This window comes from Vulpes lagopus, chromosome 13 (assembly GCF_018345385.1).
Source record: "Vulpes lagopus strain Blue_001 chromosome 13, ASM1834538v1, whole genome shotgun sequence".
Taxonomy (NCBI): Eukaryota; Metazoa; Chordata; class Mammalia; order Carnivora; family Canidae; genus Vulpes; species Vulpes lagopus.
In genome coordinates, this window is record NC_054836.1 from 21,178,163 (window position 1) to 21,194,594 (window position 16,432).

At 43.7% G+C, this 16,432-nt stretch overlaps 1 protein-coding gene across 2 annotated transcripts in view; it reads right to left on the reverse strand.

Moving 5' to 3' along the window:
- The window catches only part of SLC25A13 (solute carrier family 25 member 13), a 185,364-nt gene extending 169,452 nt beyond the window's left edge, over positions 1-15,912 (reverse strand). For both annotated transcript variants that reach the window (XM_041727316.1, XM_041727314.1), the window contains exon 1: positions 15,762-15,912. In XM_041727316.1, the coding sequence (XP_041583250.1) occupies positions 15,762-15,776 (15 nt within the window). In that variant the 5' untranslated portion in view covers positions 15,777-15,912. The remainder of the gene's footprint in view (positions 1-15,761) is intronic.
- Positions 15,913-16,432: the final 520 nt, after the last annotated feature.

Sequence of the window (16,432 nt, forward strand, 5' to 3'; positions counted from 1 at the left end):
AAACAAACTGTGGACATCTAGATACTGGAATATTATTCAGCAGTAAAAAAATGAGCTATGAAGTGATAGAAAGACATGAAGGAAACTTAAATACATATTACTGAGTGAAAGAAGCTAATCTGAAAAGGCTACATACTGTATGATTCCAACTAATATGACATTCTTTAAAAAAAGGCAACAGTATGGTAATAGTAATAAGATCAGTGGTTGCTAGCAGAGTAGTGAAAATACAGTGTATGATACTATAATGGTGGATCCATATCATTATACAATTTGTCCAAACCCTTAGCACGTAGCCTACCAGGAGTGAACCTTAATGCAAACCAGGGACTTCGGTGATAATGACGTGTCACTGTAGGCTCATCAATTGTAATGCATGTACCATTCTGAAGGAAAATAATGGGGAGACTGTGCATGCACAGGGACAGGTGGCATGTAAGAAATATCTGAACCTTCCTTTCAATTTTGTGGTGAATCTAAAACTATTTAAAAATATTAGGTCTATTTAAAAAAAAAGAAAAAAAAGATCACGAGGACGAACAGGATTAACCTAATTAGGTAAAGTCACTAGGCACACACCCATATAAATCTCCCTCTATTTTCAAAGAACTCCAGAAGCAGGTTGGATTCTCTTCCTTTACAGTCAAGAAAACTGCAAGCCAAACAGGCTGATCTACCCCAAACCCCATGCCACAGGGCCACAACCCAGCCAGTCAAGTTACCTTAGACAAGGGTTTCTCAATTTTGGCCCTACTGACATCTTCGGTAGGCTCACTCTTTGTTATAAGAGGCTGTCTGGTGTGCTGTAAGATGTTTAGCCACCTCCCTGGCCACTACTCACTAGATGCCAGTTGCAAACCATTCCCCCCTGAGATACAACAACCCAAAGTGTATCCAGACATTATGAAATATGCCCCAAGGCAAAAACACCCCACTTTGAGATGAGAACCATCACCTTAGACAGTGCTGCCCATTCATGCAATGCAGTCAGTCACCTCTGGGTACATACCATGATGTACTAGGCCCAGCGCCAGCCACTGAGGACACAATGCCAAATAAACCAGAGACCCTGCCTCATGAGAATGACAAACTGATCAATGAATGGCTGGTATTGTGTGGGTGGAGATACAAGCTACAGAAAATTAGAGCACTGGCAGACTAAGATTGTAATTCTGCTGGAGTCAAGGGTTGTAGAGGTAAAGTCTTTGGAGCTAGATTGTTCATTACTGATTACAGTAATTAACACTGACCAGATAAACTTAGTGGGTCCTTAACTCTATGCTAGGCATGGTGCTAAAAGGCTTTACATCTGACCTCATTTAAACATCACTAAAACCATTTAAGGTGAAGAGTCATTAATATCACCATTTTTCAGAGAAGAAAACTGATGATATAACACTCTTAGTCTTAAGTGAGTGGTAGTAAATCACAGAGCCAAAAATGACCCAAGAGTCCAGGTTGTTTTGACACTAACTATAATACTTGGAGGATGTGCCAAGAATTGGGCAAGCAAGGGTGGGGACTCTAAGCTATCCTTATGAAGGGTACCACTGGACAACAGTAGTTGAAAATAATTTAAAATATTTTTAACTTGGCATTATGATACATAAGTGCCCATGGTTCAGTAGAAGGCAGATCTGCCTAATGCAGAATATTATTCTCTGGTATTACAGGTTGAACTCAGTCTTAATTTTTTTTAAAGCATCAAGGTTACAGTATAATTAGGAACCAGCTGCAATTGTAATTACAGCTCCCAATATAATTTGTTACATATTAGCAAGTGTCAAATTACTACTGCTCCTTAAATGAATAAAAACTGATTGTGCTGTTCTGAAGACTGGGATGTATGTTCCTGATAGGGAACAAAGGAATATAAAAAGTATATGACATATTTATAAAGTGCTGAAAGGTTCTACTTAGGAGATCACAAGTTGCTAGAGCCCAGATAATGCCACAGAAAGTTAAAACAGCTTCTGAGAGAGAACAGTTAACTTAATAAATGCAGAGGAAGAGAAAGCAGCAAATCAAAGGACAATAGAAAAGTTGCTTCCCCTAAATAATACCTTACCTGTTCAAAATTCCGCTGTGCATCAACATCACTGAAGAATCGTCAAGGACCCAGGAGGGAGCCAAAAGAAAAAGAACAGGAGCCCTCTGCACAGCCAAGACCCTCATCCTAAAGACTGCCACAATTTCACTCGCCGCCTTCTGCTGTCTCCCATAGTCCATAGACTTCTGTGGTTACTCTGAGCAACTTCTCTGATTCCAAACCCACAGTTTACACTTCTATAAAGCTTCCTATGACACAGGCCTGGCTCTGAGCTTTGCAAACATGATGAGTACACTGACCCAGGAAACAAATACAACTTTTTATAAATCAGGAAACTGAGGTATAGGTAGAGTAACTTGCCCAGAGCCTTAATTTGAACAGTCTAAGATTTCAACCATATGTTATACTGGCTTCCTGAAGAAAAAAAGAAAGAATACAAGATTGAAAGAGCAAGACAACCCAGAGATTAAAAGAAAATTAAGACACACAAACCAACTGCACTGCCTGGGGCCTTAGATGACAATTTAAAAAACTATTTTAAAAATTATAAGAAATGGGGACGCCTGGGTGGCTGAGTGGTTAAGCGTCTGCCTTTAGCTCAGGCCATGATCCTGGAAAACTGGGATCAAGTCTCATGTCAGGCTCCCTGCATGGAGCCTGCTTCTCCCTCTGCCTGTGTGTCTGCCTCTCTATCTCTCTCTCTCTGAGTCTCTCATAAATGAATAAATTAAATCTTTAAAAATAAAAAAATAAAAATTATAAGAAATGGGGAAATCTGTAAAATGTGTACAGAATAGATAGTTGATCATATTGAAGAATCACTGAATTTTTTAGGTATAATATTTTGGTTGTGCATCTTAAACAATCTGTTTTAGAGATACACACTGATTTTTACCTATACAATGACATGATGTTGGGAATTTGCTTTGAAAAAATGAGGGGCCTGAAAGGAGGAGAGGCAGTGAGGTATTAACTAAAGAATATTGGCCATAAACTGATAATTCCTGAAACTGACTAGATCAGAACACAGGAATTCATTATATTCTTCTATTTTTTTGTACATTATAGAAAATTTCCATAATGAGAAGTTTAAAAAATGCTGCAGTTCTTTCAAGACCTAAATCAAATGCCAATTCCTCTGAGAAGATTTGTTTCCGGGGTGCCTGGGTGGCTCAGCAGTTGAGCATCTGCCTTTGGCTCAGGGTGAGATCCCGGAGTCCCAGGATCGAGTCCCACGTCAGGCTCCCTGCATGGAGCCTGCTTCTCCCTCTGCCTGTGTCTCTGCCTATCTCTCTCTTGTGTCTCTCATGAATAAATAAATAAAATCTTAAAAAAAAAAAAAAAAAAAAGATGTTTCCAATCCCAGATTGTCCAACCAAAATTCCCCTCACGGAATGCTATTTGCCCCTATTTTATGGGCTTTGCAATTGGACATTTAAATTCTCACCCTATCACTAACCAGCAGTATGACCTCCTGTGTTCTCATAGAAAGAGAAAGAGAGAAGGAAAGGAGAGAAAGGATTGAAAGTAGGGTAAGTTGGAGCAGACTCTAGCAGTGCCTTGCTTCACAGTTACTGGTACCCTTTCCATATTTATAGTCACAGCAGCTGAGCTGATGGAGTCATCAGAGGACAGCTGAGCCCCAAGGGGAGGCTCTCTGGGCTTTCTGAACTAATCCTATTTTCTCTTACAACTCTAAGTCAGCAGAGGGTCTGGGCTGAGCTGGCAGTAGGTCACACTCGCTGGTGATGTGGCACTAGTGAAGGTTCATGACCTCTTGGGATTGAACAATAACAAAAATTAAACTGGTCCTACATTTCATCTTGTATCAAAATAACTGCAGATAATCTGTAAATAATCTGTAATAACTGCAGATAATCTGTAAATAAAGACTTACAAAGAGTACTAGAAAAACACAAGTGGTTTCTTATATAATATTAAGTGGGAAGCCATGTTTAAACATGACATCCCAAAATCCATAAAGGAATACACAAATGAAAGGATAAATAAATATGTAACATAAAAATTTTAATTTAAAAAATTTTGTAAAATTAAAAGTATGAGTCCGTTAAACATCAAACTACAAAAAAAAAAAAAAAAGTGCATCAAACAGGGCAAACGGCCAAGGTTCTTAATTTGCCCTTAGAACAAATCAATGTGAAAAAAACAAATAATCCAACAGAAAACTAGACAAAGGTCAAGACCAGGCTCTTCCCAAACTGCTGGTGGACACCATACTAAAGCTAAGAAACCTCCAAGAACCACCAAAAAAAGAGAACTGGAGCAGAGCTTTTCCTTCTGGTACTGGGATGGGAAACAACGGAAAGAAGTGGAATCTCAAACTCAGAGACAATATCAACCTGCAATAAAAGAAGTGTGTGAATGCTCAAAAGAAATCAAATTAGAAGAAAGATGTATAAAACATCATGTTAAGACACATGGAGAAAATGGCCATCTAAGAACTAAAGAGCTAATTCTAAATCTTACATCGCCAACCCTGCCGACACCTTGATCTTGAACTTCTAGCCTCTAGATTTGTGAGAAAATAAATTCCTGTTGTTTAAGCCACTCCATCTCTGGTATTTTATTATGCAAGCCCTAGCAAATTAATACAGATTCATTTAATATACACTCATTCAAGTTATACCAGTTGGGCATTCTTTTATAGATTTATTTATTTTACGGTTTTGTTTATTTTGGATTCAGGTTCAAGCACTCCATTTGGTTGTCACGTCTCTTTGGAGGTCTTCTTTAATTTAGCCTTCTCATGTACAACATTGACATCAGACCAGAGTTCTTAAAGAAAATCCTACTTTCTGGATTTGATTGTTTCTCCATGATTAGACTCAGATTCAACATTTTTAGCAAGAATACTCCAAAAGTCATGCATGTTGTATACTTCCCACTGCATCACATCAGTGGTATGGCAATGCCAGCTTGTCCCACTTCCTGATGATGTTAAAGTAGATCACAGACTGAGGCAGAGCCCTTCATTGTACAGGTACTTTTTCCCCCTCTGTCATCAGCAATTTACAAGGAGATACTGTGAGATAATGGGAATTCCAACAGTCTTTTACTGAAGAGTTTTAGCATCTGCTGAAGCCCATTGCCCAAATCAATTATTTTCCCTGGGAGCTACACTGCTGCCATAGCTTTATGGCAAGGGATGTGAACAGGAGTCCCCTTCACAAATCACTGTGAAGGATATCAGAAGGGAATTGAGTGTGAGGTCATACTGGAAAAGTGAGACAACAGCCAAGACCAAGGAGGTGGTAGCTGGCTAGAGATTAAGTTTTATGCTGTAGGGAACATGAAAAACTACACTGGGTAACATGGAAAAATTAAGAAGACAATGTCACATGGCGGTTATGTGCCTGGACTCCGGACCTAGGCTGCCTGTCTTCAAACCTTAGCTCGCCAATTGTAAGCTGTATGCCCTTGGGCAAATCATCTCACCTCTCTGTTCCCCAAGACACTTAAACACTCGGTTCAGATGAGTTTGCCCATCTGTATAATGGTAATAAGAACAACACTTATATGTCATAGGATTGTTGAGAAGATGAAATTACTTCCTGTACTGAGTGCCTAGAACAGTGCCTGACTTTGTTAAATAAATGTAACATGCTCCCATTGTTATTTGCATAACCTTTCCGAGACTTGTTTCCCTGTCACACGAGGCTACACTACCTTCCCTGCTATGCTGTCGAGGATTATAAAGATAAAATAACGAAGCATGGGTCTTCATATTATCTGGTTATTTTAATCCCTGTAGATTGTGAGTTCTTGAAAACACGCCCAATATCTTACTCATTGGGGTAAACCCAGTACAATATGAGCCAGCAGATGGTTGGTATCAACAACACACCTGAATGCATCTTTTTAAAAACCGTTAAGTCGGGATCCCTGGGTGGCGCAGTGGTTTGGCGCTTGCCTTTGGCCCAGGGCGCGATCCTGGAGACCCAGGATCGAATCCCACATCAGGCTCCCGGTGCATGGAGCCTGTTTCTCCCTCTGCCTATGTCTCTGCCTCTCTCTGTGACTATCATAAATAAATAAAAATTAAAAAAAAAAAAACCGTTAAGTGCTGTCCATGTGAACACAGTACTGCTATTAGCACGGCAATAAGAGCCAACTTAGAAGATGCCTTTGACAGATCTGAGCAGAATGGAGAGGAAAGTGAAGGAAACAGAGCACAGGCAAGACCAGCATGGAAGCTACAGCAACACTGTAGTTAAAAAGTAATAAAGTCCTGGACATAAATGGAAGAGACAGGACACACCTGCTCGAGGGCAGAAGGGTTGACTGGACCCATCTCTCTGTCCACTTCCAAATTTCTGCTGATGGCCTCTCCTGGCTGCCCACAACAGGTACTTAGCTGAGTTACCTAGAAACTTTAACCAGTAGGAAAGTTAAGTTGCAGGTTGCAAATGAAGAATGACCAACAAGATGAATTCAATTCCAGGTAAGCAGAGTTGGAAATATCTTTGAGGCAGAAAATGTGAGATTTCCAACAAACAGCTGCAAATGCAAGGCTGCTGTTTGAGATAGCTACCCGGACTGAGAAAGACATGAAGCCATCACCCTTCAGAGGGAAGCATCACCACCCTACCTGGGACACCCACATTTCAGGGAGAAGCAGAAAGACAAAAAGAAGCCCACAAAGGAGAATACAGGAGTAAAGTGAGAGTTAAAAGGCCCCCTTAAGAGGGGACATCATATCATGAAAGCTGATAGAAGGTGTGATGGGCAAGAAGAAGGGGTAGGACATGGGGTCCCCATGTGGCCAGAAATAAGGAGGACAGGCCAACAGTTTCAGAGTGAGGCCACTGAGGCCATTTAGGAGAGAATGTCAAAAAAGAGAAGAGGCACAAATTCATTTTCAGGAACTCACTCTAACTATGGGTGGGTAGTTAAGAAATAGAAGTGCAACCCTTGTAATCATACATTCCCTCAAATAATGATTAAGAGATGTGTTCCAGAAATAATACCCTGACCCCAAAGTGGAATCAAAATTAATTCTAACACCCTAAAATTTATACTGGATATTATCACTACATATTTAATCTGCAAAAAGTTGGACCAACTTACAACCAATTCAAAAGGTGCTGCACCCTTGGGTTTAGGAAGGCAGCTACATTTAATTACACAGTGATGAGAGTTCCAGACCAATATTCTTTAAACTTTAATGTGCATACAGTCCCCTGGGGATCTAGTTAAAAATGCAGCTTCTGATGCAACACCATCTTTGGCCTGGGTTGAGTCCAAAAACACTGCAATTCTAACAAGCTCTCAAGTAAATCAATGCTGCTGGACCAAAGCTTCCAATACCAAAGCTCCAGGAAGACTACTCAGAGCATGTGGCTAAGCAGCCACGCCGGCTACCCATTAGAGTGAATACTGAATGGATCACAAGGTTAGGAAAAGCACAGTTTTGTTCAAGTAAGTCCCCCGGTTTTCAGTTAGGTAGAAATGTCCCACAGCCTGCAAAGACTTCTCGACAGTCCTATAGCACTTCCTAATTCCCAAAGTGTTTTCACATGTTATATTGCATTTGCTCAGCATACATGTCACAGGTGGTCCCTGTTTTCCATAGTGTGATGCTAAGCACCTAGAGAAGTTAGACTTGTCCAAGTTGTCACCATCAGTGGAAGCAGTGGGCATACAACCTACTCCTGCCTGCCTAGCTCCTCACTAAACCAGAGCTACTGATTTAAAAATAAATAGGCAAAACATTCTTTGCAGCCTCTTCCCACTTAAGAAATCTCCGCAGCTTCTCTGCAGCTCAACCTACAACTGTGACCACACTCAGATGAAAACCACATGTCTAACTTGGAAAAAAAACTGCTAAATAGGCAGCTGGGGCTACAAGCCTCAAATCAGGCTTATGATGGGGCTCGGGACACACTGCACCAAAATGTAGCACCTTGGCATATAGAATACCTAAGACCAAAGGAGTCTGAGATAACAGCAGGAGCAGGAAGGTCACTCTGACCTCTGCACAACCCTCTTTCCTGAAGGGTCATATAACTCCCGTGTGAAGGGTACTGCCCCTGTACCAGGAGGAGGAAAGACATTCTTATCACCAGAGATGGGGAATTGGGGATCCAGAAAGTTGTACAAACAAACCTCATTAAACTAACCCTTATGTTCTAGTAACTTCTTCACCATTTACTACTCCTGGCCCAAACCACTTGTTCTCAATTCTTCACAAACCCACTCTTGGTCTAAGAGGAATAAAAAGTTTCCTATCCTGGTCACTTCTCTGGCTCTTCATTCTCTTGTGAAGGCTCCCGTGGACATACAAAAATTCAATAAAGTGTATTTTTTTTTTCCTGTCAATTTGTTTGGTCAATTTAATTTTCAGATCTAGCCAGGGACCCTAGGAGAGTCCAGGAAAACTTTTTCTCCCCTATATTTACTTATACAATTTTCTTACAAATTGTATTGCACGAGTCTTATGCAAAAGACATTTTACCATAGAACAGTAAGTGTATCTTGAAATATCTGACGCTTATATCAAGTCAACAATTTTCATGGATAACATGTGGAAACTGTGACTACATGTGGAAATCAAGACAAAGCTACCAGCCTAATAACAGTCATTAAATAGAGTGGTTTATTTAGGTTAAATTACTAAGAATTTCAACACTGCCAACTCTGCTATGTTGTCAGCACCTAGAGTCAAAAGGAACCATCCGGGCTTATTTTCACTCCTGCAACTGCGCAGCAAATTTCCAAAGGAAATGGTTGAGTATGAGTACTCTATCTTGTAAACGTTTCCAATCAACAAACCAGACCACCATGCTACAAATCAACCACTGGGAATAATTCTGAGGTAACAGGCCAGAGCCACCATTAATTGGGCCAATCTAACCCAACAAGAGGGTCTGGTTAAACAGGCCACGAAAATAGGGCTTGCTCAGTTGCTGTTAAATACATTGCTAAAGGAATTATATCACTGCAGTGAAGGCACATCCCCCCTCCTCCCTAGTAAAACCAACACATATCTGCAGATTCACATTCTTCTGTTCCAAAACTTACCCAAAGGCACCCAAGGGCATCATGGCAGGAAGGATGGGTGCTTATGAAGCAGCAAATGCTGAGCAAGTAGGGTAGGAAGAAATCATGCTCAGTAGGCCTAATCCTCACAGAGAGTGGAAAACTCAGGGCAGAATGATTCCACATAAGTACTTAACAAAAGCGGAGGCTGGACATAGGACAAAAGTTCAAAGAAGCAGAAGGAGTCAGAGACCCTCCAGCAATTTTATAAAGAACTCCAGATCCCAAAAGACGTGCTCCCTGATTTTTTTAGATGTTACACCTTGGCTTTCAACCCCTCCCACCGCTCCCCCCCCCCCCACCAGCACCTACCAGTTCTCTATTGGCTGACCAACACCTGTGAAGGTGAGTGTCCTATCTGAGGAACAGTGACAGCAAGCACATGGGCCCTAACCAGGTCCACCAGGGAAAAGGCTGCAGGACCAAGGTTACTCAGTAACATTTCCCTCTTCAAGAACCTCCTGACAAAGAAAACCCCTGACACTTCACTGGAGACAAAAGGAGCTTTCAATCAATTTGGTGATCAAACCTAAATTCTAAGATAAATACAAAATTGTATAAATGTGATGCCTAAGCACCAAAGTGATATAGGGCAGAAGAACTGAAAAGAAAGTGTCATGAAATGAGGAAACTTGTAGGGATCCTGACGGAGCTCTCTCCTGAACTGACCTCCCACCCATGAGCTTCACTGACCTCACTGCATTCTTTCCTGACCCCAAGGAGGAGTTGATGGAAGATCAGCAGAAGCAAAGAGCATGAGAACAGTCCAGAGCAGCGTATGTGTTTGTCAACCTCAGAAGCACACCTGATTCACCTGGCAACTTTTATATACCCAGAGGCTCAGGCCACACCTTGGAAGCTCTGGGTGAGACCCAGGCATAAGCATTTTTATACCTGTCCAGAAGACTACAAAGTGCTAAGAAACCCTGACCTAACACCAGTACAAAAAGCAAAAGGGTTTCTCGGAATGTGGACCAATTACAAATTTTTCTGGGACTGTTTCTTTACCTGGTAAGAGGGAACAAGACTGATGGGGAGGAAGGAGAACCACTGTGTTATTTAAATTTAAACCTCATTTCTCACCAGCTCCATCAATTTAAGAAACTGTAAATCCAGGGGCGCCTGGATGGCTCAGTGGTTAAGCGTCTGTTCAGGTCATGATCCCGGGATCCTGGGACTGAGTTCCACACTGGGCTCCCTGCAGGGAACCCGCTTCTCCTGCTTCTCCCTATGTCTCTGCCTCTGTCACTCATGAATAAATAAAAATAAAATCTTAAAAAAAAAAAACACACAACTGTAAATCCAAACCTCAGTGTAACTCCAGAAACTTATCATCATAATAGCATAAAAATAACTCAAATTTTATTTCCTTCATATCTAGCACAAAAACTGGTCTGCTTTATTACAATGCAATAACACCAAATACTTAGCAGTTTTCACCATAAAAGAGAAACTTCCCTTTTGAAGACTATCCTTAATAAACTCAAGTCACATCTTATCCTCATTAACAAACCGCTGAAGAGGACATTGTTATAGATGATAAATGAGAAAAACATGGAGGTTAAATACACCGTCCAAGTCCTAAGTGGTAAACACTGGATTAAGATTTTCACAAAGGTGTATGAAAACACTGACAGTTGCTCAACTCTGTGAATACAGGAAAAATACTGAATTGTACACTTTAAATGAATTATATCTCAATAAAGCTATTTTTTTTAAAAAAAAGTGTTATCACAATTCTTGACCTGAGCAATCTGGTTTGAAAGCCACTTAACAAATAAACACTGCCACAAAACATAAACTGAATGTCCAAATATGCTACAAACTACTGGCCTGGAAATGTACATGTGCATAACCGATGGTATGTGAATTCTCACCCGTACCTTTGCAAATGGAACTCTTTTTAAGGCCTGGGAGGGGAGAGGAAAGGTTAAGGACACAGATTCTGAAAACAGGCTGGCAGGGTTAAAATCCAGGCTGTATCACTTAATCACTATAGAGTTTTAAGGAAATTACTTAAGCTTTCTGGGCCTCAGTTTTCTCGCCTATAAAATAAGGACAATAACAGAGAGCATCTACTTCTTGATAGTATGAAAATGAGTTACTTGTAAAGCACTTGGGAAGGTGCCTAGCACACAGTAGGCAGTATGTAAGAGGTTCTTAAATAAAAATCTGGTTTATACTGAAGCACCCAATTTTCCCTCCCAAACCGTCTCCCCTCTCTCCCATACACTCTACCCTCTACCAAGCAGACTGTTTGGTGTACTGGGTAAGAGCAGACTCTGAAGCTAGACTGGTTGGATCTGAACTCCAACTCCTTCCCTTTCTAATAATCCACATTTCGGCCACTCACATCATTTCTTGGTGTCTGAGTCCTTATCTGTAACCCAGGGATGATAACATGTAATTCACAGGGACTGCTAGAGGCATTAGGTAAATTACTAATGAAAAGCAATTAGGCGGGATCCCTGGGTGGCGCAGCGGTTTGGCGCCTGCCTTTGGCCCAGGGCGTGATCCTGGAGACCCGGGATCGAATCCCACGTCGGGCTCCCGGTGCATGGAGCCTGCTTCTCCCTCTGCCTATGTCTCTGCCTCTCTCTCTGTGTGTGTGTGACTATCTTAGATTAAAATAAATAAATAAATAAAGATTTTGAAAAGCAATTAGGCTGGATCTCTTACTTAGTAAGCACTCAGAAAGTGCTCCTGCTCTTCTGATTTCATCACCATCTAACTCCTACATGGGGCACATAATGTCATGTCCCTGCTTTCACTTGCTGTATCTTATCACTGGAATGGATCTTTCCTCTTCCCCCCCCCATCCATTCCTGCTACATCTCCTACCCCATAAAAATGGTCTTCCCTGATGCTCCCATAGCCCTTATTATGGCACTAACCCTACTTAGGACATCTCAATGAGAGGATCCTCCTGTAGTATGGCTGTGGTTTTCTTGAAGGGCCAAAGAGAAACCAAGTCATTTTCATATCCTCACTTTAGCCCGGTTTGGAACATCAGAAACAACACAATACGAACATAGCAACAATTCATCCAAGAATGGAATATTGATACTACGTGTACTAGTCCTACAGGCCAAATTTTCATTGCTATTAATGCTTTTGTCTCCAAATTTCTCCCTCTTCATTCTTTTAGTTCTAGTTTACCCAAATTATTGGTCCATGTCTAGTTTTACATCTGAACATCTCTCATGCCTGAACGCAAGTGAGCATTCTCTAACTTTTAACAGTTTCATTTAGTTTCATTTCATCATTATTAATGTACAAATTTAACCAATGACCAAGAGGGAAAGTTTGCTACAACGAAATTTGCGGGGAGGGGTAGGAGGAAAGGAGAGGTTTCCCCTCTATCACTACTTTTTAATAATGCATTTTTTGTGGAGTTGCATGAAATGTATTTTTAAAGACTCATCTACATTTTTTTAAAATTTATTCATGAGAGAGACACAGAGAGAGAGAGAGAGGCAGAGACACAGGCAGAAAGAGAAGCAGCCTCTATGCAGGGAGCCTGACGTGGGACTGGATCCCCATCCCAGGTCTCCAGGATCATGCCCTGGGCTGAAGGCGGCACTAGGCACCAAACCGCTGAGCCACCTAGGCTGCCCCAAAAGACTCATCTACATTTTAATACATGCAGGGCAGTGCTTGTAAGTTTTAAAAGAAGTCCTGAGAACATAAATAGTACAGGCAGATCACTTACCATTTACCACAATAGCAAGGGAACCCATAAGGATTATTCTTACAAAAGTAGGCAGAACAAGAAAATGGAAGCTTTTTGAGTTTGTCTCAAAATCCTAAGAGTTAGATCAATGTTACTTCGTGAAAAAACAAATACCTTCTGCATTGTTTTTATGCAGAAGCCTTCATGCAGAAATCAAAATAAAAGCAGGCGAAAGACTAGATTCTTGGCCTTCCTATTTTAACTACTCAAAGGAAGAGGGACATGAACAATTAGTTACATCTGGAAAAAAAAAACAAAACAAGGAAACTCAGAATAAATCGATCAAGAAACTCCTAGGTGTGCCTAAATTCATCCAGAAAATATCAAATCTGCTTAATATTCAAATAATCCACCACAGTGAGTGCTAGAATTCACCCATAACTGTTGAGTTTCAGATTGTTGGCCCAAGCTCTAAGACATTCCATTGATAATGAAGGTTCTCTCCTAGGCAAGATCTTCAAGATTTTGGGGTTTTTTTTTTTTTTCTCTTCGAGTTTTAAGAGAGGGTGTCAATCCTACAGCCAGGTTTCTAAATGAGACTGTGCAGCCTATAGCTCTGTGTTCAACACAGCCACAAGGAATAACTGCACTCCAGGAGAAGGCAAAGAGCACAGCCTTTAACTTGGCCTGCCCAGCAGAATCACCCCACAGGGATGGCGCTCAAAGGCAAATAAGACACATTCTTAGACTCAGATTGACTAGCACAGCTCATTTGGGGAACTTTTAAGATGACATTTATTGCAGTGCCCTTGAGCTACAGTGAAGTGACACTATAAGAAATGGCCTTATGGAACCCATGGACATATATTTGTGATCATGTGCTAGTGCTGAATGCAGTTCGCTCACAGCATTTAAAAGGACATGGGGAGAAACCACCCTCAGTACAAGGAGACCTCTCTCCCAAGTAACTGACCTCACTGATCATTTCCTCTTTACTTTAGCTGCTAGAAAATTCAGTCACCTCTAGCAAGTGCATCCTCATTTTCCACTAACTTTAGTCCTGGCAGCATCTTACTTTCCCTTTATCCTGCTTTTCTCATCTTCTCTGACTTGATTTTGATGTCTTGTTGGATTGTAAATATGTGTATATATGACAGCCATCAAAAATCCTGAAAAGAGGTGAGGCTAAATGAATGAACAAACAAAAATACAAGTTCCCAAAGACCACAAATGAAATGTTTCATTTTCCGTCTCATACTTGGCTAAAATTCAACTGCACTTACTGACATGATGTGACAGTTTCATAAAGATACAACCAAAAAGTCAAATCTGCTTCCACATCACTTATTTTACTTCATGCTAGTCAACAACCCTTTTCTTATACTTCAATTAGAGGTACATTCCTCAATTATTTTATCTCCAGATTAAGTAAAATTATTTAATCCATCTGCAGATATAATAAATAAATAAAGATACAAAATACATAGGAGTATCTACTTTCCCCTATTCTGGTGGAAGAAGTCACTCGAGGGAACGGATTCATTGGAAGCCTTGGGCTCTGACAGCATACAAATCCAACGAAAAGAAAAGGTTGAGGGCTACTCGGTTTGAAAGAGTTAATGTGGTTTCCAAAAATGAGTACCAGTGATCCTCAAAGAATCTATGTAAAATAGTTATATATACCCATACATTTACACAGATCCACATAAACACACTCATGCACACACCCAAGATGGCACTCCTGAGAATGGAACTCAAGAGTTACGACAAAAGAAAAAAAAGTCATGTAGGCCATATAGTCTAGGATCAGGAAGAAGCCTGCAAATGTGGGGAGCCCGGAGAAACTAAAGTCACAGAACAATATTTAAATATATTTGTCTGCTTACAATCTCCATTGCAAATGTGATTAGTTTGCTTGAATAACTAGGAATATGATGTGTTGGCCATGGTTTTTTTTTTTTTTTTCCTCTTGAGGGTTATCACAGAGTTTTGATTAAGGACAAATGCTGGAGATGCTGGGTATATTTAAGCTCGCTGCACTTGAAATGAACTAAGAAGCCGTATAGGCTTGATTAAAGGGGCTGCCTTCCTGAACTTACAATTAAAAGCAATAAATTCCAATGATTCAAGTGATTGGGACGAAATATGGCCTTCGGTCAGAAGAGTTGAAATGGAGTCCAAAGAGACTGAAAATAGCGTCCAGGTTTCAAACAGCGGTGGAGGAGGAAAGGTCAAGCTGTCGGAGCTGCCTTCCTCCGGGTTCGTGAATGATTCACATTACGCAGAAATCCTTTTAAGTACGACTTCACAAGAGTCCCAGGCTCCCGGGACAATCTGTCCTGTCATTTCTGAAGAGAAGCCTCTCGGACGCGCCGGGCCGGGGCCGGGGCCGGGGCCGGGGCCGGGGCCGCACGTAAGTGCTGTCAGATGGGGCGGGCAGCGGGCGGGAGGACGGCACGAGGCCCGGGGTCCGCCCAACTCTGCCCAAGAGCCTCGGGAACGGAAGTCAAGGTGACCTCCCACCCGCGCGAGGGCGGAGCCTTCGAGACCTCGTAGGACGTGGCCGCAGCCCGGGCTGCGCCGCCGGGGGAGGAGGGAAGCCGCGTCCACGACTACCGGTGGGAAGCAGGTGCGCGCGGGGGCGGCCGAGGGGGCCTGAGGACGCCGGGCCCGCCCCGCCCCGCCCCGCCCGGGCCCGCCCGGCGTCCCAGGCCGACCCCGGCTCAGTCCGCAGGCGCCAACCAGGCCCCGACTCCGCTCGCGGCCGCGGGGAGGGCTCAGCCGGCAAAGTTTCTACCGCCAGGTCGGGCCTTCGTCCCCGCGCGGGCCACACGCGCAGCCCGGGGGGGCGGTCACCGCCATCCTCCCGCCGCCACCAGACGGCCCCGCGGCCCCGTGTTTTCCACGTTGCACCAGCGCTGCACGTGAACGGCCGAGCCCCCCGCGCCCCCGGCCCCGGGGCGACGGGCCGACGCTTACCTTGGCGGCCGCCATGCTTCGCCCCGGGAGCGGGCGGCGGGCGGCGGGCGGCAGCGCGGGCCCCGGCGGCTCGCTTCTCGTCCGGGCGGCAGCGGGGGCGGCGAGTCAGCCCGGCAGCGTGCGCGCCCGGCCTGCCTCCCCACGCCCTCCCGCCGGCGCGGGTCATGCGGGCGCCGCCCGCCCATTGGCTGCGCCCGGCCCGGGGCCGCCGGGGCGCGCGTGATCCGACGGCCTGTGCCCTGGGGCCGGGGCGGGGGCGGGGGCGGGGGCGGGCCGGGCCGGGCCGGGGGCGGCGGGCGGCGCGCGCACGTGACCCCAGCTGCGCTGTCCGGCGGCCGCGACCTCTGCGCCGCGCGGGCCCGAGGGGCCCCGGCCTTGCGCGGACGCTGCCGAGCCTGGCGGCCGTGCCAGGGCTCCTCCGGGGCCCGGGACCCCCGCCAGGACGGGCACGCCGCGCCCCCCAGGTCTCTGTTGAGCCGCCTCCTTTCCGAAGGGCCTCCCCTCTGCACCATCCTAGGATGTATTGGCCTGTGGAAGGGGAGGTAGCAAGGCAACCTCCCTGGCAAATCTCCGTGGAAGCCGAATCTTTGTTTATCTCTAAGTCCCAAACAGGAATATATAGTGCAGAACGTACTTGCGAGGCTGCTTGGTTTCGGCCCTGCGTATTGGGA